Here is a 24,737-nt window from a genome sequence, read left to right as displayed (position 1 = left end):
AAGTAGTGGCATTGTGACCTTATCACTTACTTAGTAATCCAGAACTCTAGGCAATCAGAGTTCAAAAGTCTACCATGGTCAACATTGAGTTCTGAATTCAATAAAAAATTTCAATGGCAAGTTAGCCTAATGGCAACCATGTAACTGCTGATTGTCATGAAACAACATCTGGTTCACTAATATCCTTTAGAGAAAAAAATTAGCCAACCTAACCTAGTATGGTTTATACATGACTCCAGAACAACAGCAATGTGGTTGATTCTTAGCTGCCCTCTAGGCAATTAAAGCTGGTCTGGTTAGTAACAGCCACATCCCATGAATGAAATATATAAGGTCATGATTTCTTTTCAAACTGTGGATATATCCCACATTCCATTTCTTATGAACAATGACACTTTAAATAAGCATTCTCCCTGCATATGAGACACATGCTATCCAGCACAGGAAATTGCTTTAGTCTTTCTAAGACTTACCTGCATACAGGCAACTCAGGGCCAATACAGTCACATCCTGCAGCCTTGCAGGGGTCAGTGGCTCAAGAACAGGCAGTGAGAGGGTGTCGAGAGCCATGGTAACATCAATAACCAGGGAATGGAATCTGAAGAAACAATAGCATCTTAGAAAACCAAGCACTCCAGAAATTAAAAATGTCTATAGAGCAAAGTTTAAATGAAGAGGTCATTGGATCTGTCACAGTCAGATTAACTTCCACTGGAATTAACCATTAAACCATAACATGCAAGAGCAAAAGTAGCCTCAGCCTATGAAATGCAGTTCAAATTCATTGAGATCATGGCTGATCTGATGATCCTCCACTCCATATTCATGCTTTATCTCCACAATCCTGGATTCCCTTGCTATAAAAACATATTTACCTCCGCCTTGAATACACTAAACCAGCCAGCCTCAACAGCACTCTGGTAAACATTCCAGAATCAGTACCCTCAGAAAAAATTCCTCCACATCAGTCTTAAAATGGGTAACCCTTTAGTTGGATTATGCCTGTGTGGTTCTAGACTCTCCCACAAAGGGTAATAATCTCTTGGCTTCTACGCCATTCAACCTCTCTCATTCTTCTAAGCTTCAATGAATATTGGTCCAACCTCCTCAACAACTCCTCATAAGAAAATCCCTCCATATTCAGGTTTGACTTCGTCATATGGTTCTTTCTTTAGGTAAGGGGGCCAAACTGTTCACAGTATTCTAGCTGTGGCCTAGCTAGGCCCTTGTATAGCTTTAGTAACAGCTCCCATTTCCATTTTTACCCATTCAAAAGGAGTCTTTCCTTTAACAACTGACATGGACTAGAAAAGGAAACATTGATGTTGGCTAACAGCAATCAATACACAACAACTTTTTCAGTCAAATATCCAATCAAACATCACACCCAGCAGTCCTCAATGAGCATTTGTGACTCACCCATTTCGCACAGCAGTTGCATCTGCAACTGTTGCAGGCATTATGAAAAAGGAATTGGCAGAGACAGCATCCTGGAAGCGGTTGATGTAGCGCAGAAAGTAGGGAAGGTTTAAACAAACACGTAGCAACTTCTCAGAGCCTCCTAAAACAGAAGAAGATGAGGAAGAAGTCAAAATTCGCCTGCTATCATTCAGTAAATACATCAGTCTAATCATGTAAATGGAAATAGATCCAAAGAACTCAGAGGAAACATCTGTATGGCAGATTACAGTCAGCATATTCAGGCCAACTGTCTTTAAAAGAAACCTAGATTCAATACAAGTGAGTTGTTCATATTCATACTGAGAATGTACTAAAGGACTAGGTGTTAGATGTTCAACCCTTTTCAGAAATGGTACAGAGAGAAGCAAGATCATTGTAAGCCTGTTCACCTTACATTTTTAGGAGAAACTTCTACAAATCCTGGAAAACTGATAAAAAGAAGACGACTAATTAGAGACAGTCAATGAGGATTTGTAAATAGAAACGCACACCCAACTAATTAATTATTTTTTAAGGAAATAAATAGATACATTGATGAAAGGAATGCAACACTTGGACTTTCACGAGACTGTGATGATGGTGCAATCATTGAATTACTGGACGAAAAATCCAGAGAATTTTCTCAAGAGAGTTTAAGAAATTGAGTTAAAATGAATAGGTTTCATATAAAATTATGGTATCTATAAAAGGAAATAAAAATAGAAATTGCTGGTAATGTTCTATGGCATCTGAAACGAAGTTGACCTTTCATTAGACAGTTCCTAATGAAATTTCACCAATCTGAATTGTTAACATTGTCGCTCTTTGCAGATGCTGCCGAGGTTGCTCAGCACTTCCTGTCTTTATTTCACATGTCCAAAGTCTACAGTATTAATCTTCTGCATCAATGAAGTGATTATGAAGCTATTAGATTGTTACAAGATCTCAAATGGCAGAATTCTTTAAGGTGGAAAAAAAAAGTTCTGCTGTCTGGTCTGGGCTATGAGAGTCGGCAAGCCTGGATTTTGTTTTCCAACCTTTGGCTGCAATCTTCCACATTAGATTAGATTAGATTCCCTATTGTGGAAACAGGCCCTTTGGCCCAACCAGTCCACACCGACCCTCCATTATTTGGCATCATCAACAAATTTCATCAAATGTTCAATTCTCAAGTCCAAATAATTGTGTATATGGTAACAAAAGTCAGCCTTGTCGGACACACCTTCCATCTTCTGTATTTCTCAAACTTTCTCAGACATGTCATGTTTTTTGAATTTGTCGCCATTCTTTAACCTACTACACTCCCTGCCTATACTGTGTTAATATTAGGTACTTGAAGGAATCCAGTAATGTTGGTCATACTTTTACCTGCTTATAGAATTCTGCACTGACGACTTTTTATTGCAATCCTGCTAGGTTTCCTTGACCCTGCTGACTGTCAGTTACATGCTTCCTGTAGCTATCTCTCTAAATGGTACAACTGTCTTCTTGACCAAAGAATTCAGATATTCCTCACTCCTTCTTATATGTTCAAAAGTTCCTATTTTACATCAGGCTCAACAGCTGAGCAGGAATGATTCACAAGGTCAATATTACCCAAACACAACAAACGCAACATCCACAGATAGCAACATTCTGCATTACTATCACGTTGCCAGAAGAAGCCTGAAGTGCTAAAAATGGTCAACAGTTATATTTGTGAATTAACTCCGTTTATATTTAACAAAGGAACCCAGCCCAGTGAGTCAAAGACACTGCCGAATGGAACATGATCTGGTCACGGGCATTATTCCTGTTCTATGTTGAGCTAGTTGATCTCAGAGTTAGCTGATCTCAGAGATCAGCACCTATAAGGAAGGAAGCAGGGGGAGAATGGGTGAGATAAAAGAGGGTGCACTATCTCTGTGAATGACGGTTGCTCGACAGTTGCTGAGAGACCTGAACTATCAGTTCTCTCTGATCATCAACTTTTCCCAAGGCTCTTCCGTTTACTATATAGTTTGCTCTAGAATTAGACTTCCCAAAACGCATCACCTCACATTTGCCTAGATTGAACTCCATTTACCACTTCTCCACCCAACTCTCCAACCTATCTATATTCTCCTGTATAGTCCCCTACACTTTGTGCTACTCCACCTATCATTGTGTCATCTGCAAACTTGATCAGACCAATAATGCCCTCTTCCAGATCATTTATGTATATCACAAACAAGAGTGGCCCCAGCAATGATCCCTGTGGAACACCACTGGTCACCTTTCTCCATTTTGAGAAACTCCCTTCAACTACTACTCTGTCTCTTGTTGCTCAACCAGTTCTTTATCCACCTAGCTAGAACACCCTGCACAACACACGATTTCTCTTTCTCCATTAGTTTACCATGGGGAATCTTATCAAATGCCTTACTAAAGTCCATGTATATGACATCTACAGCCCTTCCTTCAACTATGGGGATGTGGGCATTGCTGCTGGCCAGTATTTTTTGCTCACCCCTAGTTGCCCTTGAGGGGGTAGCAGCGAGCTGCCTTCTTGAACTGCTGTAGTCCATGTGCTGCAGGGAGACTAAATTCCCTTAGGAAGGGAATTCCAAGATTTTCACCCAGTAACACTGAAGGAGTGATGATATATTTCCAAATTAAGATGGTGAGTAGTTTGGAAAGGAACTTGCAGGTGGTGATGGTCCAACGTATCTTTGGTCCTTGCCCTTCTAGATAGAATTGGTTTATAACAGGTTTAAAAGGTGTTGTAAAAGGATCTTTGGCAAATGTCTGCACTAAATCTTGCAGATAGTACACACTGATGCCACTGAGTGCAGGCGGTGAAGGAAGTGAATGTTTTGAAGATACAGTAGCTTTATAACAAGGATGTTTTTCACTAATATTCCTTAATTCACTGATAAAAATTCTTAAGATTCACAATAAAAACTAATCTCATAAATGACTATTGGGGATTTGATTTGAATCTCACCCAGTGCTTGTAAACTGGACACATTCTGCGCAATAAAAGCACTTTTCATTTTGGCAACTGTTGCTTGATCACTTCCAGTTTGTTCATCACTTTCACCATCCACCTGACAGATATAAAGAAATTATATAGAGATTATGAAATGGAATCAGATTAGTCAACCATCCCGGTCTGGATCATTCCTAACCCCTTTCTCTACAAGAGCACTCCTTCTAACTGGCCATTCGGGCCATTGAGTCCATTCCGCCATTCAGTCATGGCTGATGGGCATTTCAACTCCACTTACTGCACTCTCCCTGTCGCCCTTAATTCCTTGTGAGATCAAAAATTTATCAATCCCTGCCTTGAAGACATTTAACTCCACTGCGCTCCATGGCAATGAATTCCACTAATCTAATCTAAGGACATCCCCCTACTTATCTTCAACCATCCTTTAAACATTCAGAGTTAATTATACTCAGGTAAAAGATCACCAAATATACAATATCAATATATTTGGAACCAAGTTGCAATGCACAAAATATTGCATTGTTATCTTCTACCTGGCTTCAAACACAAGCTTGATAGTTGAAACAGGCATTTATTGACAAGGTTTGAGGAAACTTTGATCCAGTTCCCAGGAGGTACAAGTCCATGCCACAATACAGCTAATTATTGAGCACTAACTTCCATTTAACTGGCACAAATTCAAGAAAATAGTGCAAGTGACAAATATTGCATTAGCACAGTGAAATTTCTCCTGCAATATAGAATACATAATCTTTGAATTTGAAAAGTTGGGTTGGATGGATTATCAATTATCCAATCAAAATTTCAGACAAGATCAATGGCTTCCTGCTCCTATGCTGGGAGAAGGGGTCTTTACCCTACAGAACACTATCCACAGATCTTCATGCTAACAGTGTGAAAACTATAAAACTGTTTTGCTTCCTAAAATTCCTACCTTTAAATACATCACTACTACAATCTTTATAAGTTTTGAAAGTTTAAAGGCGCAAGCGCTGTTTCAGTAGTAATATTTAATAAAATCACCCTTGCATTGAGCCAAGTTTGTTTAGAGCTTATCTTCATAAATTTATTCCAAATGGATGTCATTTTTTTCCTGCCAGCAATGAAGTGTGGTATCCCTTAACTATGCCCCATCGTCATCACACCTTTAATGATGCTCCATAGTATCTTAAATCCCAGGTATGCTCCACACAGGACACTGCATTTTCATTTTACAGTCATTAACAGGTAATATTTCCTCCAAATTCCTGTTGTACGCATGGCCAGTTTCTAGAATGGCACAATCCCTTTAAAACTGACACATGGTCACACATGTATGCGCCACAAAAGAGATCATTACTTGTGCTCAGCACACTATAACTATGCAACCTAGAGGGAACAACGTTAATGTGAAAAGATGTAGAATTTATTTCCCAAATCCATACCTGAACAACCGGAGAAGGGGCAGATGAGGCTGACACATCTGGGTCAAACACTGAAGTTAATTGGCTTAAAAAATTCATTTGCACTTCTTTCTGTCTGAGTTCAGGTGTCACTGGAGAGACAGACTCTTTCTGATCCTCCACTGTGTAAAGAGATTCACTGATAAGAAAAATAATTCAGCAGAACAATCGACAATCAACTGCACAGAGATTAACCGTACCCAGAAAATAATCTTTGATTATCAGAGTCAAGGATTTACCATCTGAGAGAGTCTTTATTGTCATTGGAAGCTTGGCTGACTTCATCATTGCTGTGAACGTAATGATCTCAGTCCTGTCCAATCGGCTGCAACCAGTACAAAGGCCCTTGATCAAAAGGATTAGGTGTTTCTGAGGAGGAAGTAGCGACAATAACAATGACAGGATTAAAAAAAAGAACATGTTATATACATGAGTCCAAATAATCTAACATAAGTTTAGGAAAAATCTTTCTATTCAGACAAAGCTTCTCAACGTTCCTGTTGATTGCTTCCCGTTTCATTATCTTTTCATCTTTCTTACTGTTCATTTTCCTACAGCTAGTTTGTTTGGGATATTCATACATTTCTCCGAGGTACTAAGTTTCATATCTTAGAAAGCTCTTCAATCATTGGCAACATCTCCAAACCCAATCTCGTTCTTGCTCTATTTCTCATACATGTTCCTTCTAGCTGAGGTCATTGCCAACCAGGGTTCCCATGACTTAATGAACTATTCACCTCTAATCAGCAAACTAAAACCATTGAGACTTCCTTATTTCTATTTTTCAGTCATTCACTATATACTCAACCAGCTATCATAAAGCTATAACAGAAGTTACTGAGGTTGGTGCATAATGTCTCCTTAAGTACATATCTTTAACACAACAAAACACCTCAGTCCAGATCTGAACAGAGGAAATAAGTTAAGGAGGTGGGTTTAGCAACTGGCAGCTTTTAAACGAGGCTTCTGCAGGTTTGGAGAGATGCAACAAAAGAAGGAACTTCTGGGAGTTGGTTAAATGTAGGACTATTAGGAATAAACAGGTCATACAAGATCTCAACATTCTGCTACTCAATTAGATCTCAACTTATCTGCATCTTCATTCAATTTTCTGGTTTTCATTCTACTTGTCTTGATAGCTTAACTTAAAAAAAACTAGCGTTCTCAGTCTTGACACCTCCAACTGACCTTTAGCATCCAGGTTTTTGGGGTAGCAGGTTGATGTGAGAAAATAAAAAGTTCTAGATTTGTACTAAAAACAAAAATTAATGTTAAAACCAACTTAGTAGGTCAGATAGTATCTGTGGAAAAAAAAAAGTTAACATTTCAGGTCACAACTTTCTTCAGAACCATTTGTATTGTTGTCGAAATTTGCTTGACTACATTTCATAAAAAGGAACTTGCTCATTTCATTCGTAATTAGATGAGCTCCAATATTAAGTTGACAGCCCTTTCTTCTTAACTCAAAAATAGCTTCTTAACATAATCCATCATGTCAATATTTTAAATTCTGGTCAAGATTACTGCTAAAGCTCAACACTAGAGGGAATCCAGACCACTTTTCAGCAACCAATCCCCACAATTAAACACTCGAGCTCCAGAATGAGTCTGATCAACATATGTTGCATATCTCAAAAGGTGAACACATATTTCCTGAGGAATGCTGCTCAAAATTGTACATGATACTCCAGACAGGACCTGACTAAGGTTCATTTCAGCAAATGCATAACTTCCATCCTTTGAGATACAGAGCAGTAGTCTAGTAGACTTTGATGGCTTTTTGTCACTGTCTACAAAACACAGATTATACGGAATGCAGTAACAAAGCAGACTGAATGGAGAGTCCACTGTAGAAAGCAGGACTGGATGTACCTGCAGAGACAAGGACAGCAAGGCCATGGATGGATTCACAAGGACAAGGATTCCGGATCATATGCTGATCGATAGATGTTCAAACAGGGAGGCATTGACCTAGTGGTACTATTGCTAGACTGTTAATCTAGAGATACCATATTGATTTGGGGATCCAGGTTCGAATCTCACCATGGCAGATGGTGGGAATTGGATTCAATTGAATGAAATCTGTGATGACCATGAAACCAATGTCAAGAGTCAGGAAAAATCCAGATCCAGATAAAGTGTGGTCATTTCTTAACTGCCCTCTGGGCAATAAATACTGGCATAGTCAGTGACAGCCATATCCTATGAATAAGTAAAAAGATCGGCAAGAATGGAGTAATATGCAAATGAGACATAAGGATCAGGTGCAATTAGAAATCTGAATCAGTTTGAATTTATATAGAACAAAACTTGTTTATTGTTAATTTGGTGACAAGAACTTTAGAACCTGAAGAATAGAAAAAAAAAATGTCAAACCTCCTTGGAAATTGAATTTGTTGCAGGAGAATGACAGTTGCCAATACAATACCTCCACTCAAGAAGAATGGAAGCGAGAAACAAAAAACACCAGCTGTTTAGATTAATAATGGATCATTTTGTTGTGTCCATGTTAATTTGGAAAACCTAGCCAACAGCAAACAATTAAGAACAGCCAACAATAATTGGCATAAGATTTGGGAGGTTTGTGAAAGAAAGGAATTTTTGAAACTTCCTTTCTCTCTTAGATAATCTGAGCACATAAGAACAAGGAGCTGGAGTAGATATTTCAGTACCCCCTAGCTTGTTCTGCCATTTGATAGGATCATGGCTGATTTCATCTCAGCCTCAACTTCTTACCCAATCTCCATAACTTTCAACCCATTAACTAAAGATCTGATAGCTTCTTGAATTTACTCAAATGTCCAGCATCCACTGCACTTAGATATTGAATTCTACAGATTCACAACCCCTTGGGACAAGTAAGTTCTCATCTCTGTTTTAAAGCTGCTATAACTTAGCATAAACCTTTTGACCTCCCATTCTACAGAAGGAAACATCCTTTCAAACATCTACTTTGTCAAACCACTTCAGCACCTTCTATATCTCGACTGGATCTCCTCTCAATTCTTCTAAATTCCAGAGTGTGTAGAGCTAACTTGCTCAATCTCTCTTCATAAAGAGAGACCCATTTCTAGAATCAATCTAGCGAATCTCCTCTGAACTGCCTCCAATATATCCCTCCTCAAGTAAAGGAAGTAACAAGATGATTTAGCCTAACAGACAGGTAATTGTTTTGAAGTTCAGTCAGTGCTGCCATTAACTAGCTAGCTGTCCACTACCCCTGACCATCCTGATTTATGAATGTGAAGTCAAACATTATATCAGGGAAGAATTAGGATTTTACAATTATGAAAGTTGTGAACATTCTGGAGAAACTGTCAAATGATCAAGTATGTAGCTAAGTAACATTTTCCATTCTTCCCCACACTCTTTCGAGACACACTGGTACCACAATATCAAATCTCACATCAGCAAGGAGCAGCAGTGGGAAGGAAGAGAAGGGGAGGATGAAAAGAAGGGAGGAGCAGAGGGAGAAAGAAAAAAATAATAGAACTGAGACAGAGGGAACAGGACAAAGAAAAAGAAGAAGAAATAAATAAATAAAAGGGAGAGACAGACAGAGACTCAGAGGTTTTAATTCATTACCTGTGAAACAGCACATGCCTCATCTGGATTCTCAAGGCGCATCAATGAGAATTCAATCAGGATTTTACATGCAGCTGCAACAGACAACAGCTGATTCCTAGGAACTGTAGATATTGGAAATAAGATAGATTAGTATTGGATACTTGGTATTTCCAAAACATTAAGTATTTTAAGGACTAATGTTATGGGCTAGGTCAGACCCATCAAAACATTCTTAAGCAGGCAGCCCAGACCATAGCTTTGCAATTTGTTTCCGTATGTGTACAGTGCAAATTACCCAGAGTAAGTTAACGAGGCTGGCTACCAGGTTTTAAAAGAGAAAAATGTATTCACTAAATAACACAATGAAACACAAATAACAGAATAAAGAACCTCTACAGAACTTAGTCTACCAAAACTAGACTTAATTATGCTGTTCCAAATATACATAACAATCCCAATAAGCAAACCCCTTTAAAACACAGTAAAAACAAATGGAACAGATGCTTACAAGTTGAGGTTAGAAGGGCAGAAAGAGAAAGAGAGGGAGAGGGAGTTTTTTTAGCAATCTGTTTCCACACAGCTCACTGTTGAACTCCTCACTAGTTATAGAGTCATTGAGATGTACAGTATGGAAACAGATCTCTGGACTGAAATGCTCAGCTAGAGGGCTGACCACTCCCCGATCATTGTACAGGTCACTTCTAAAACATGACCACTTTGGCCTGAACTCTCATCTGTTTACATATAAACAAAAGGCCTCTCAAAATCCTTTTCATCTCTGTACCAAACTAGTCTAATCGGAGCCCAGACAGTTTACGACCCCTCTGAAAGAAAATCAAGGACACAGTATCCTGGAGAAAAGGAACAGCTTTTCAAAAAAAAAAGAGACCAGCTTTGTGACACTAACAACTGAAAAATGTGTTACTATTCTCTATTAGCCTGGAGCAATCTTCTCAATGCAAAACATTTGAGTGGGACTAATTGGTTGATTCTTTCAAAGAGCTGACACAGGCATAGCCTCGTAGAATTGCAGAAACAGGCAATTTCCCATTGCCAATCCACCTAAACTGCATATCTTTGAACTGTGGGAGGAAACCAGAGCACCCGTAGGAAACTCATGCAAACATGGGGAAACATGCAAACAACACAGTCACCCGAGGGTGGAATTGAACCTCGGTCCCCGGCACAGAGGCATTAGTGCAAACCATTGAGACAGTGTGCCACCCCAAGTCAAATCAGATAAGAACAGAAGATGACAGATTGAGTTGGTTTGTATGTTGTGCGTCCAGTAACTTGATGCTAATATTGAGTTTGAAATATTGGTCATTTTGAGCAGGTTCTGGTCAGTTTCTCTGCAATGGATTGCTTGGTGGGGTGGGGGGCAACATGGTCTAGTTTTATCTTTCAGGCATTTCATTCAAATAGCAAATCCAGCTTTCTGCAGCAAGATGACAGGTTATCTTACTTCAACAAATGCTGAACCTCCTGTGCTCATGATTCTGTTTTAATCTGTGAAGAAATATATCCAAAAACATTTGAACTACTCAAAATACAACCAAGTGCTGCAAAAATGTTACTGTGCTGAAGGGGGCAAACCCAGACGTGCCAATTGCCTACATTTTTAATTATATTCTTATCACACCACTGCCTTATGCTGTAATCATAGTGCCATCCTGAATTTCACCCCAATTTGGGATATTCTAAACACAAAAGCAGGTCAAAATAGAGATTCACGACTTCAGATAGGCAAGCGGTAGTTTCTTAAATCATAACTTTAAACCGCATTATTTAAAGAAACAATTAGAAACACCTACTCTGTGCACAGACTGTTGAGATGTAATGTGCAGAGAGCGCCACAAATGAGGAGTAGAAGGGTTCATATTGCTTGTCATGATGCAGAATCTGCTTCTCACTGAAACACAAAACAATCAAGTTATAAGCTTCAAATCAATAGAAGTACAAACTAACCATCCCAGTGAAAAAAATACAATGGGTCACTTCAGTATTCATATTTCAAAATAATCAATTCCCTTCAAACTATATTCCACCACTAGTTCAGAAGAGAGTTATAATGCAGCTTAAGCTTTACAATACCATCAATCAGCAAAAAGGCTTTTTGATTTGGGCTCAGGAAGTGCATAATACAATCAAGGCAATTTTTTTCTTTATTCCTTCAGAACTACCATTTATTGTTCATCTCAAATTGCCCTAGAAAAGGTGTTGGTGAGCTGCCTTCTTGGACTGCTGCAGTACCTGGGGTATAATGATACTGCAGTACTATTAGTAAGCTAGTTCTACAATTTTGACATGGCAAGCAAAAGAATGACAATATCATCCCACTGCAGGATGGTGACAGGATCAGAGAAGAAGTTGCAGGTGATGATGTTCCATGCACCTACTGCTCTTCTCCTTCTCAGTGGCTGAGGTCATAGATTTGGGAGGTGCTTTGAAAGAGGTTTGGTTAATGACAACACTGTGTCAAAATGGAGTGAGTGTTGAAGGTGGTGGATGAGGTATCAAACCAGCAGAATAATGTGTCCCGGGTGGCGTCAAGCATTTTTTAAAAATAGCTGCAGGTGCACCCATCCAGGCATGTAGCAAATATTCCATCACATTCCTGATTTGTAGATGGTGAACAAGATGGTTGGTTAGACAACTGATTTGCACTGCAAAGGGATGCTGACAGCATGGGTTCATTTCCTGTTGAGGTTACCACGAAGGGCTCCCCTTCTTAACCTCTCCTGTTGAGGAGTGGAGATCTGCAGGTTAAATCATTTAATGTCATAGCATCCTATGGCCTGGTAAAACAATGGTGATTTTACCTAATTGATGACAGGCATTAGGAAGACAGGAGGCAAGTTACCTGTCACACCGACTCACTCTTGCAGCCACAGTGAAATATGGCATCTCATTTTTAGATATTCCTGATACAGCTACCAGTACGCCCTTCTGCATTCTTTACTGAAATAGGACTGAGCTCTGACTTGATGGCAGATTTGGGGAATTGCTGTGCATGAAATTAAATTGCGTTTGATTACAATTCTACCAATGCTGATGGCCCACTGCCTGATGGATGCCCAGTTTTGAAATGCTGGATTGGTGCCTACCACCATTGTGGTAGCGCCAGGTTACACAGGTTATGGAAGGTTTGTTCAATGTGAAGACTGAAGATTTATTGCCCAATTTATTGATGCGTTGAATTGTACAACTGAGAGTAGCCCATGTGGTGATGTTATTCTTCTAATGGTAATAGACGAACATCATCCTGGACCCAATTCAGCAACAATGACAGAGCAAGACATTGCCATGAATGCTTGATCTAAGAAGCAAAAGCAAACTTGGGAGTTAACAGTTCTGCCGTACCAAACTTACCAGTATCCTTCTTAGTGACTGAGATCAAAATAACTGCTGCTGTTGGATTAGATTTGAACAGTACAATTGGTGAATCCAGTGTCAAGGAGAAATTACACAAATGTCTCTGCCCAAATGGAGTCAAATTTTTCGAGTGCTCTTTAATCCATATCAAACAACACAAGCAGTGAGTATTCCATCATGCTCCTTATTGTGATTGGCAACTTGTGAAGAGCATTTGTGCATCAGGAGCTGAGCTACTCACAAGAATACCAGTCTCTGACCCTATCTTGTAAAAGGGATAAGATTGGTTTTGTCTACAGTGAACCCAAAACTTTTTATGGTCAAGATTCAAAGAGGATAATGTCTTTGAAACTAATGTGAGAGAGTTGAGTTTTCTTTAATTGGAAATTATTACCTATCACTCTCAGCTTAACTGTCAATCAGGTTTTGTTGTAGCCGAGCATAAGTTACTCCTTTGTCAGAAGAGATATGAATGATGTTGGAGTGAATGGAAAAGAACTTTTATAGTTTCTCTTGACAATTACTAATACAGAGCTGGAACATTACTGTGACATTCATTCACTGGTTCGCTTTTCAAGACAATGACCTGATCAGTCAAATCTGCCTGGCTGTTAACTGTCAATCAGCATTAATGGGGACATTCTCCTCAGCAACGTTTCTACTGGAGTTGACTTGCCAAACAATCAGCAGCCTCCTCTCATGCAGTATAACTGTCAGTTGCCCCTTCAACCCTGGTGCTCTTGCATGTTGTGACAAGTGCAAGATGAAAAGTTTGACAAAATGTGCCTTTTTTAAAATATTCAAGTTAGCCTTCATTTAAAACTCCTAATGTATTTCCACAAAACTGCACCTTAAGCAAAAGTGTACTAAAGAAAATCTCTCAGAAGAATGCCTCTAGTAATAGGGGTTATTTCCTGATCTGTAACTCTTACACTTGAAAGTGGAAGTTGGCAAGGAAAAGGGAGGGGAAAACAGTGAGTTGCAAATGAGGGGTGGTGATCAAGTGGGAGGTGAGGGACTTTTGAGTCAATTGATGGTAAGGGTTTGAAAAAACTGACTGAAAATTTGCAGTTACAATACAGATTATGACGTGTGCAGTAATCATGTGGAAATGAAAGTGAAGCAGAGCTTTCCAGGCAGTTTCCCTTACTTACAATCTAAGAAATCAGGTTTTTGACAGGGAACAACTACATAAAGAATGTGATGTGATTGCTATTCATTGGCAATCAAGAAAAGTTTTAGTGATCACTATTTGTTCTCAATTTATTTAACATTTGCAGAGCTTCAACAAGTAGAATATCACACAAGGCCCTTTTTAAGGGATACAAGCCTTTATTAGAGTTTGGGTAACATCAGATTTGTTTCAATGGATCCTGAAGCTATTCTTTATCAACAACAAACTAGTTTGATAGCTGGAGAATACTTATGCCAAGAGCAATATGTGGACAGTTGCACATCGAGCTTCAGCTTAATGCATGTCTAATTTGTAAAAGAAAGTGTCACTGGGCCTATCTCAGTATTCCCATGAGAACCTTAATTTGGGAATTTATTGCACAGAGGAACCTCGATTACCTTATGGACACAGGCGGGGAGCATTTGGTTTGGTTAACTGAATTCCAGACAATTGAATGCCGGATAACATACTTTAGTCAAGCATCGGGACCTTGCGATCTTGCAGGATAATCCGATATTTGAATAATTGAATGCCAGATAATAGAGGTTCCTCTGTAAATTGTTAATCACTTTAACCATGTGAGTGGTTACTGAATTGTAAAACATTAAAACATTAAACTGTGAAGTATATTTACCTATGTTACATGATGTTGGTAAAGCATCTCCTAAAATGTGCGCATGTTGCAAACACAAAGGGAATGGGGTATAAAAATATAGAAAGTCTGGCTAAAACAATACAAGGTAGCAGCAGGACTACAGTTGGAATGCTACAGATTGGACCCCTCATTGAAGGAAAGATCAACTAGCATTGGAAACAGGCCAGAGAAACTTCACTAGGTAGATTGAGATTTGTAGAGATGGTCTTACGAGGAGAAGTTGAGTAGGTTAAACCTGTACTCACTGAAATATAGAAGATCGAGAGACAAGATTCTTAGGACATTGCCAAGCTAGATGCAGAGAAGTTATTTCCCCTGGTGGTGGAGTCTAGTACTACACAGCATAATCTCAGAATAGAGCAGAGGTGGGGAGGAATTTATTCTGAGAATTGTACCGGAGGGATCATTTCATACATTCAATATCAAAATAAGATTTTTAAATTAGGAAGGGTATCAAATGCTGTGGAGAAAAGGCAGGAAAATGAAGTTTAAAATCAGGTCAGCCATGATCTTATTGAATGGCAGAGCAGACTCAAGGGGACGAATGGTCCATTTCTGTTCCTACATCCTATGTCTAATAAGAGGGGTGGTTGCCAATCAAATCCCCAAGCCTGTGCCCCAAAACTAGATCATGACTGAAATGTACCTCAATTCCACTAACCTGCCTTTACTCCATATCTTGATCTCTTTAGCTCTTAAAAATCTACAGTCTTTAAAATTTAAACTAGATTCCAATGGCTAAGTCAACATTCCTATACTGACAACTGTGACCAGTAAGTAATTTCATTTGGACAACATTTATCTTGCATATTTTAAGTTTAATGCAGGGCTTCTCTTTGAGGTACTTTAACAAAAATTACAGCCCAAGATTCTTGATGCTTGGCTGCCTCAGATCAAAGAATTACATCTAAAGCTGATAAAAGATGACAACAACTGCTGCACTGGTTTGCATTCTTGAAATATGTCACAGAAAACACAATCAATGGCAGCTGAAATAAAAGGCAATGTCCTGGATCAAAGGGTTCAAGCTTTAGGGTTTTGCACTCGTAAGTGATAGGCTATAAATGCTGACCCTTGCTTGCAATAATCGTATTTCAAGAACGAATTAAATAAAAATCATGATAATGCCTGTGCCTTACTACTCTGGACGTACAGATTGGAAATAACTTGTACATTAATAGTAATTTTCAGCATTTTACAAAACTCTTTCCAGCACGAAGCAGGTATTGCTATAATGCAAGATACCTGACAATCAATCAATTTGCACACAAATCTCCCATAAGCAACATAAAAAAAACCCACTAAATGCTATTTTCATGCTGTTGGTTAAGAAATATCATCATCCAGGACTTGAGGAGAACAATCCTACACCTCTTCAAAAAGAACTATCAGATGTTTACATCCACCCAAGACAGCAGACAAGGCCTTAACCAATGCAATTGTATCAATTTCGTTTCAACAATAGTCCAAAGAAAGGAGGTGCCATACTGACACGAGTGTCACAAATGTATTCTTCTGTAGCATGCATTTTACAGAGTATTTACAGACTTTGCAGTTGGTTCCAAATCAGAGAGGATAATTAGTGTTTTTTAACACAGTGTCTCATCGTACCATTGTGCCTGGAAAAGCTTTAGCTTCAACTCGCTATACAATCTTGCCCAAGCGAGGCAGCAAAAACTCTTATTTAACAGTGTACACAACAACAAACCTAGTGAACAGCAATTACAAATCAAGTGGCACAACGTCCCTTGCCACAGCATTCACCAAAATAGTTCAAGTGGAAGGCAGAACAAAGTAGATATCATTAACTCATTATAGTAAATGGATATAGAAACTTCACATGAGGTTTGTGTTCTTTTTAGTATGGCAAAATTAAACTGCAAATCACTGAAGTGAATTGCAGAATCATACTGTGCTGAATATGAGCAGACACAGGAACTATGATATGCATAGTCATCTAGTTTCAGTCTATTTATATTCCATATGTATTCACTCTATTAGTTTATTTTTCAGTGATGATTATGTAATCACACCTGTCACTAGCACACCATATGTTCAGGCTGCAATCATTTAGCAGGTGGACCACAGCTATAATTACTGATACCTTTTGCAAAATAAAAAAATACATGCACTCCAAAAACTTTAAACCAAAAAAAGTTTATTTATTCACGTTATTTCAGAATAGCTGTCATCCTTTGAACGCATCTGTTTTAACTATAATAGAAGCTGAATGCTTGGTCTGCTTTCTTCAGGTCCATCAGAATAAGACTGTGAACTGTTGTTTTCAACAGTTTATACCATTAAGTGGCCAAGTATAGAGGGATGCTTACTGCTCATAATTTGTGATCAGAAACATATTGCTTTAAAAACTATAACTGGTCATGTAAGTTTTGTAGGGCTGCATCAAATAGAGGGAAACTCTAAGATGGGATAATCAACTAAAATAGGCATTTACTTTGATTATAATGAGGACTCTTTTGGCACAGTAGCAGTGTCCCTATCTCTGAGACAGGAGGCATGACATAACATCACTGACCAAGCTGATTAGAAAATACCTAAACTGGGATTTCAACACTAATGATCAAAATTAGAGTATATGAAAACACAGACAACCTTATGGTGAGAAATTGCAGACTGACTCAGTTTTTCATATCAATGAGTTTGATGAAGCAGAGAAAGCTTGAAACCCAAATTTGCAAATAAAAAGGTTAGTACTAGACACTAGGTATAGTAAGCTGTGTTGATAGAAACAATAAATCACAAATCATAGTAAGTGAGTGGGGAAACATAATGATAATGGAATTAAATGTAGGCAAGAGAGATCATTTTCTTTCCATTCAAGACAAATCAGACTATTTTCTTAATGTTATATATCAAACCATGGAGAAGCAACAGGACTTGGGTATCCAAGAGGAAAAGAAATAGCAAAAGCTAGCACATGGGTACAAAAGAATATTAGACTATTGAAATAAGCCTTTATCTGAAATGGGAAAGTGAGGACGGCAGATGCTGGAGATCAGAGCTGAAAATGTGTTGCTGGAAAAGCGCAGGTGAGGCAGCATCCAAGGAACAGGAGAATCGACGTTTCGGGCATCAGCCCTTCTTCAGGATTCATTCCTGAAGAAGGGCTGATGCCCGAAATGTCGATTCTCCTGTTCCTTGGATACTGCCTCACCTGCTGCGCTTTTCCAGCAACACATTTTCAGCTCTTTATCTGAAATGGCCTGGAATAAAGGGAAAAACATTAGGTTTCATTAATGTAGATTCCACCTGTATTCAGTTTTATACAACCCTCAGGGAAGGGAAACAACACTTACCAGAATGAATATCATGACATCACAGTTTAGATATTCGGTAATCAATTTGGAGACATTATAACACACCGTAGGAACACAACTACTGCAAGAACCCCCAGACGTTATGGTTTAGATATTTTCTAATCAACCTGTTCAAACATGCTGTGACACCCTTATAGAGCAGTTGGGACTTGAACCCATACTGCATGACTCATAGTAGAGATACAACTACCCCACCAAAAGAATCTTATATCATGCATTTACAGATGTTTTCTAATCAAACTGGTCAGACAGGTTATGATGTCTCTGGGGCAGCTGAGATTTGAACTCCTGGCTCAGAGGTAGGGATGTGACCACTGCACCAAAACAGTACTAAAGATTATTATTTAGATTATGAAGGAGATTGTACAAACTTGCCATCATTTGCTTTCAGTTTAGAGCCCTGACCTGACAAGAGGTGTTTAACCAAAAGGGACTTAAAAGAACAGATACAAATCGAAGTCAAATGGACGACTGGCAAACAATTATTACTATACTACCCATGCCTAAAGTTCCTGACCGCCATCTCTTGCAAATACTCTCACCCTTATTCCCAACCAGTGGAACACAAGCTCCAGTATTCCTCTCCTCAACCTTTCAGGAATAAAAGGAGGTTACACCCCTATCTACATCAGTGGAGCGCCACGTTTCTAGGAGTGACAATAACCAATGATCTGTCTTCAGAGGCTAATGAAATTCAACACATCCCGAAGTATCCTCACTAACTTGTACAAATGCACCACAGAAACCATTGGGGTGCATCACAGTTTGGTACTGCAATTGCTCTGCCCAGGACCAGAAGAAACTACACAAAGTTCTGAACAGAGCCGAGACTGTCACACAAGCCAACCTCCAATCCATTGACTCCATCTATACTTCTCATTACCACAGAAAGGCAATGAAAGAACCCTCCCACCCCCGCCATACTCTCTTCCAACCTTTTCAGTCGAATATAGGTTATGTTTGTTGAACATTTTGTATCAACAGTTCAAAAACAACTTCTCCCATGCTGTTATTAGACTGCTGAATGGACCTCAGATACCACATTTGATGTTGATCTTGCTGTTGTGCACCTCCTGTGCAGCTATAATGTCTCGCTCTGTTCAATCACCCCATGATCTTGGGGGAGTAGTTGGGGGAGAAAGCAGGAAATTATAGACCAGTTAGTCTGACCTCAGTGGTGGGAAAGATGCTGGAGTCTATTATAAAGGATGAAATTACGGCACATCTGGATAATAGTAACAGGATAGGACAGAGTCAGCATGGATTTATGAAGGGGAAATCATGCTTGACTAATCTTCTTGAATTTTTTGAGGATGTAACTCGGAAGATGGACGAGGGAGATCCAGTGGATGTAGTGTACCTGGACTTTCAGAAAGCTTTTGATAAAGTCCCACACAAGAGGTTAGTGAGTAAAATTAGGGCGCACAGGATTGGGGGCAAAGTACTAGATTGGATAGAGAATTGGTTGGCTAACAGGAAACAAAGGGTAGTGATTAACGGCTCCATTTCGAAATGGCAGGCAGTGACCAGTGGGGTACCGCAGGGATCCGTGCTGGGACCGCAGCTTTTTACAATATATGTAAATGATATAGAAGATGGTATCAGCAATAACATTAGCAAATTTGCTGATGACACAAAGCTAGGTGGTAGGGTGAAATGTGATGAGGATGTTAGGGGATTACAGGGTGACCTGGACAAGTTAGGTGAGTGGGCAGATGCATGGCAGATGCAGTTTAATGTGGATAAATGTCTGGTTATCCACTTTGGTGGCAAGAACAGGAAGGCAGATTACTACCTCAATGGTATCAAATTAGGTAAAGGGGCTGTTCAGAGAGATCTGGGTGTTCTTGTCCACCAGTCAATGAAGGCAAGCATGCAGGTACAGCAGGTCGTGAAGAAGGCTAATAGCATGCTGGCCTTCATAACAAGAGGGATTGAGTATAGAAGCAAAGAGGTGCTTCTGCAGCTGTACAGGGCCCTGGTGAGACCACACCTGGAGTACTGTGTACAGTTCTGGTCTCCAAATTTGAGGAAAGACATTCTGGCTATTGAGGGAGTGCAGCGTAGGTTCACGAGGTCAATTCCTGGAATGGCAGGATTGCCTTACACGGAAAGACTGAAGCGACTGGGCTTGTATACCCTTGAGTTTAGAAGACTGAGAGGGGATCTGATTGAAACGTATAGGCTTATGAAAGGACTGGACACTCTGGCAGGAGGGAACATATTTCCGTTGATGGGGGAGTGCCGAACCAGAGGACACAACTTAAAAATACGGGGTAGACCATTTAGGACAGAGATGAGGAGAAACTACTTCACCCAGAGAGTGGTGGCTGTGTGGAATGCTCTGCCCCAGAGGGCAGTGGAGGCCCAGTCTCTGGATTCTTTTAAGAAAGAATTGGATAGAGCTCTTAAAGATAGTGGAGTCAAGGGGTATGGAGATAAGGCTGGAACAGGATACTAATTAGGAATGATCAGCCATGATCATATTGAATGGCGGTGCAGGCTCGAAGGGCAGAATGGCCTACTCCTGCATCTATTGTCTATTGTCTATTGATCTGTATGTCCTTGTATATTGGTGATCTGCCTTGACTGTACTTAGGTAGATGTGACAATAAATCAAATTTTTCCAACTCCATTACAGCCTTTAAAATGCTCTTCAAATATCTCTCAAAATCGAGCACTTGTCTGGAAAGAGAGACCTTGTGACTAATGCCACTGGGCTATTAATCCAGAGACCTAGGTTAATCCTCTGGGGTCATGAGTTCGAATCTCACCAAATCAGCAGGTGAATTTTAAGTTCTTGATTGAAGTTTGAGTAGGTGACTAGGTGGGTAGATGAGGACAATTAATGATGTTTATATGACTTCAGTGAGGTTCTTGTGGGACTGTAGTAGGGCCAGGCGGCTTGAGTTCAAATCCTACTTGCACCAGACTTGTCATAACACGGTTGAATAGGTTGATCAGAAACTATCTAAATGGACCTCAACATTGTCAAAAACCATGTCTCAAATGGCAGACTGGTTAAGAAGTTGAGCCCATGGGATCCAGGGTGATCCATCAAATTGGATCCAAAATTGGCCTCCTGGCAGGAAACAGTGGGTGACAATTGAAGTGTGTCAGTAGATTTGCAGATGAGATTAAAATTGGTTATGTGGCAAATAGCAATGAGGAAAAGCTTGTATTACACGATATATGGATTTACCTTCAAAAATAAGTATTGATGCATTTTTATCTAAAACAGAATTGTGAGAGGGCTAACAAGATAAGGGAGTACACAAGCAATGTTAGGACCCTAGAAATACTGAGGATTAGAAGGATCTTGGACTGCATATCCATAAATCCTTGTAGGTAGAAAGACATGAAGATAAAGATGGTTAAGGCAACATAAGGGGTACTTGCCTTCATTACTCAAGGCATTGAATGCAATGGCAAGAAGGTTTTAGTTGTATATATCCTTAGGCAGAAGTGCTGTGAGCAGCTCTGCTCATTGTAACATAGGAAGGACATGATCGCATTACAGGGGATTCAAAAAGAAATTCACCAGGATGCTGCCTGGGTTGGGGAAATTCAGCTAAAAGAAAGTAGATCAATTGGGGTTACTTTCCTTGGAGCAGGAAAGGTTGATAATGGATCTGATTGAGGTGTACAAAGTTCTGAGGGGCATGGGGTAGGTAGGGAGAAACGTTTCCTCTTTTTCAGGTTAGGAGCAGGAGGTCCAGATGAGACTCAAAAAGAAATCTTTTCACCCAGAAGGCTGTGGATATCTGTAACTCTCTGCCCAAGAGTGGTAGAAGCAGGAGCCCTGGAGATGTTTAATTAGTATTTTAGATGAACACTCGAAACGCAACAGAATCCAAGGCTACCAGCCAGGTGCTAGAAAATGGGATTAGAACAGATGGATGTTTGATGACCGGCGCAGACATGATGGAGCAAAGGTTCTCTTTCTATGCTGTAGAAACTGACTCTATGCTCATCACCTGCCAATAGATACTAATTCAACTTTGAATATCCATGAAACGCCTCAGACACTTTTCTAAAAATGAAGGTGTTTCAGAAATGCAATTTTTATACATTAATAAAACAGGAGGTACATTTTACCCCAGCCCCACCCCCTCGACGCTTCGGATGCTAGAAAGTTCCCGGCTGTTCGAACAGACCGAAGGTTCTACGCTTGTCTTATTTCCCCCTGACTTCCGCCCCTGCCATCCTACTCAAAGTCGGGACTGAACGTGCAGCCAGTGAGCCCAAGCCTGAACGCAGAGAACTTGCGAGACTTCGGGGGCGCATTATTGGGCCCTCCCGTCCGGGAACCCTGCCTCCCAACCCCTTCCTCTCGGGCCGGTGTGTGTGTCCGCGCTCCTACTTTACCTGTTAACGATGGAGCTGAAAAGCTGAGCGATGTCCCGCGGCTCGAAGGTAGAATAGGAGGCGGCAAGGAGCGGACGGACCGCAGCACTCCAGTCCGGATCAGGCTCCGGAGCCGGGGCCGAGTTGAGCGCCATCTTCCACAGCCTTTCTGGTGCAACACACTAAACACTCCGGGCGGCCTAACACCGTTACCCATTGGTGTGCCACACAAAACCGTCCGGTCCGCTGACCCCGGCCTGCACTGCTCAGTGGGCGCGGCCGGAACAGAGAAGCCGTCATTCTTTGCAGCAATGCTTCAGGACAACGTATATGTAACTTTGGTAGTTTTATCAGTTTCAGTTCCGTAACCCCGAATCTCCTGACCCAAAGCAATCTCATCGTTTTATAAGCTGCAGCTGAGTTCTAGGACATGACATGAATTGCCCTCTGAATTATACTTTAACCATTTCGAACACCCCCATACTCGTCTTTCATAATTCATGGAATACAAGCCGATCTCTGTAACCTGTCTTTAGCAAGGGGGCGGGACTGGGGCAAAACCTACCTCACACCCCCCCTTTTATTCAATGTGTAAAAGCTGCATTTCCAACGCATTTTCCCCAACTTGTCCTCGTGACTTTTTCAGGCCCAGTATTATTCTGGTAAATCTGCCTCATCACGTCGAAGAATAACAATTCTTTAAAATAGTCCAAAGCAGCGCCTAATACAAGGTCGAACCAGCTGTCGACTGGAAACCTCTAGTTAGCAGCCATAGCAATAAAGCAACATTATGAACATGTCCTGCTTCTCCTTCCTGGCCAGTTCACAATTATGTTTTAGTTATAATCTCCCAACAACCCTCAAGGTACTTAATGTTAACTGGAAAGAGGGCTAGAAAAATGTAAAGAAATACTGCTAAAATGGGAATGTTACATTAATTATGTAAAAAGTACACTGCAGAAATTAGCCAGTGTGCAATAATGTATGTTAACCATACTACTCTTCATCCCACTAATTCTTGGTTGAAAGGGTCTGATGTTAGTGGTAATGTCCCTAACCCTGAGGCAGCAGACCCAGGTTCACCTGATTCAAAAGGTGTGTAATATGATTCCTAATTAACCTGTTCAGAAATGTTAAGACCATAAGACATAGGAGTGGAAGTAAGGCCATTCGGCCCATCGAGTCCACTCCGCCATTCAATCATGGCTGATGCGCATTTCAGCTCCACTTACCAGCGTTCTCCCCGTAGCCCTTAATTCCTCTGGACAACAAGAATCTATCAATCTCGGCCTTGAAGACATTTAGCGTCCCGGCTTCCACTGCACTCCGTGGCAATGAATTCCACAGGCCCACCACTCTCTGGCTGAAGAAATGTCTCCGCATTTCTGTTCTGAAATGACCCCCTCTAATTCTAAGGCTGTGTCCACGGGTCCTAGTCTCCTCGTCTAACGGAAACAATTTCCTAGCATCCACCTTTTCCAAGCCATGTATTATTTTGTACGTCTCTATTAGATCTCCCCTTAATCTTCTAAACTCCAACGAATACAATCCCAGTATCCTCAGCCGTTCCTCATATGCTAGACCTGTCATTCCAGGGATCATCCGTGTGAATCTCCGCTGGACACGTTCCAGTGCCAGTATGTCCTTCCTGAGGTGTGGGGACCAAAACTGGACACAGTACTCCAAATGGGGCCTAACCAGAGCTTTATAAAGTCTTAGTAGTACATCTCTGCTTTTATATTCCAACCCTCTTGAGATAAGAGACAACATTGCATTCGCTTTCTTAATCACAGACTCAACCTGCATGTTTACCTTTAGAGAATCCTCGACTAGCACTCCCAGATCCCTTTGTGCTTTGGCTTTATTAAGTTTCTCACCATTTAGAAAGTAGTCCATTCCTATATTCTTTTTGCCAAAATGCAAGACCTCGCACTTGCTCACGTTAAATTCCATCAGCCATTTCCTGGACCATTCTCCCAACCTGTCTAGATCATCCAGAGCTCTTGGTTGTGAGAGAAGAATATTTGAGTAACAGAAGTCCTTATACATCAAAATACATTAAAATGTCAACAGTTTTGTTTTCAATTTCCTTAAGTTGAAAAACAAGAAATTAATAGAGGACCTTAAAGTCCACACCTTTAATTAGAGGAAATTCTTAAAAATCATCTTTAATTTACTCCTGTATATGCTAACCTTTATATTGTGTCAGACTTGATTCAGAGATAATATTCCTGATTTAAGCTGGAAGATTGAGAGTTTGAGTCTTATGCCCAAAACTTGAACATATTAGGTGGGTTGATAGTTCAACGCAGAATAGAGAGTGTACTGCAGCATTAGAGGGTCTGTCTGCCCAAGTGGTGCAAACAATTCCACAGCACATTGGAAGAAGAATCTCTCATAGAAGCCCTAACCAACTATTTTGTCAGCC

The 24,737-nt window shown here is 40.2% G+C and overlaps 1 protein-coding gene across 10 annotated transcripts in view; it reads right to left on the bottom strand.

Moving 5' to 3' along the window:
- The window catches only part of ubr4 (ubiquitin protein ligase E3 component n-recognin 4), a 198,092-nt gene extending 175,590 nt beyond the window's left edge, over positions 1 to 22,502 (bottom strand). For all 10 annotated transcript variants that reach the window (XM_072586453.1, XM_072586462.1, XM_072586455.1 and 7 more), the window contains exons 1-8: positions 22,331 to 22,502; positions 11,235 to 11,332; positions 9,439 to 9,542; positions 6,093 to 6,222; positions 5,836 to 5,975; positions 4,406 to 4,508; positions 1,420 to 1,561; positions 474 to 598 (exon numbers count right to left, since the gene is read on the bottom strand). In XM_072586453.1, coding sequence (XP_072442554.1) covers positions 474 to 598; positions 1,420 to 1,561; positions 4,406 to 4,508; positions 5,836 to 5,975; positions 6,093 to 6,222; positions 9,439 to 9,542; positions 11,235 to 11,332; positions 22,331 to 22,464 — 976 coding nt within the window. In that variant the 5' untranslated portion in view covers positions 22,465 to 22,502. The remainder of the gene's footprint in view (positions 1 to 473; positions 599 to 1,419; positions 1,562 to 4,405; positions 4,509 to 5,835; positions 5,976 to 6,092; positions 6,223 to 9,438; positions 9,543 to 11,234; positions 11,333 to 22,330) is intronic.
- Positions 22,503 to 24,737: the final 2,235 nt, after the last annotated feature.

The sequence above is a fragment of the Chiloscyllium punctatum genome, chromosome 16, assembly GCF_047496795.1.
Source record: "Chiloscyllium punctatum isolate Juve2018m chromosome 16, sChiPun1.3, whole genome shotgun sequence".
NCBI lineage: Eukaryota > Metazoa > Chordata > Chondrichthyes > Orectolobiformes > Hemiscylliidae > Chiloscyllium > Chiloscyllium punctatum.
The sequence above is the reverse complement of the archived record's forward strand: the minus strand, read 5'-3'. Positions and strand labels throughout refer to the sequence as shown.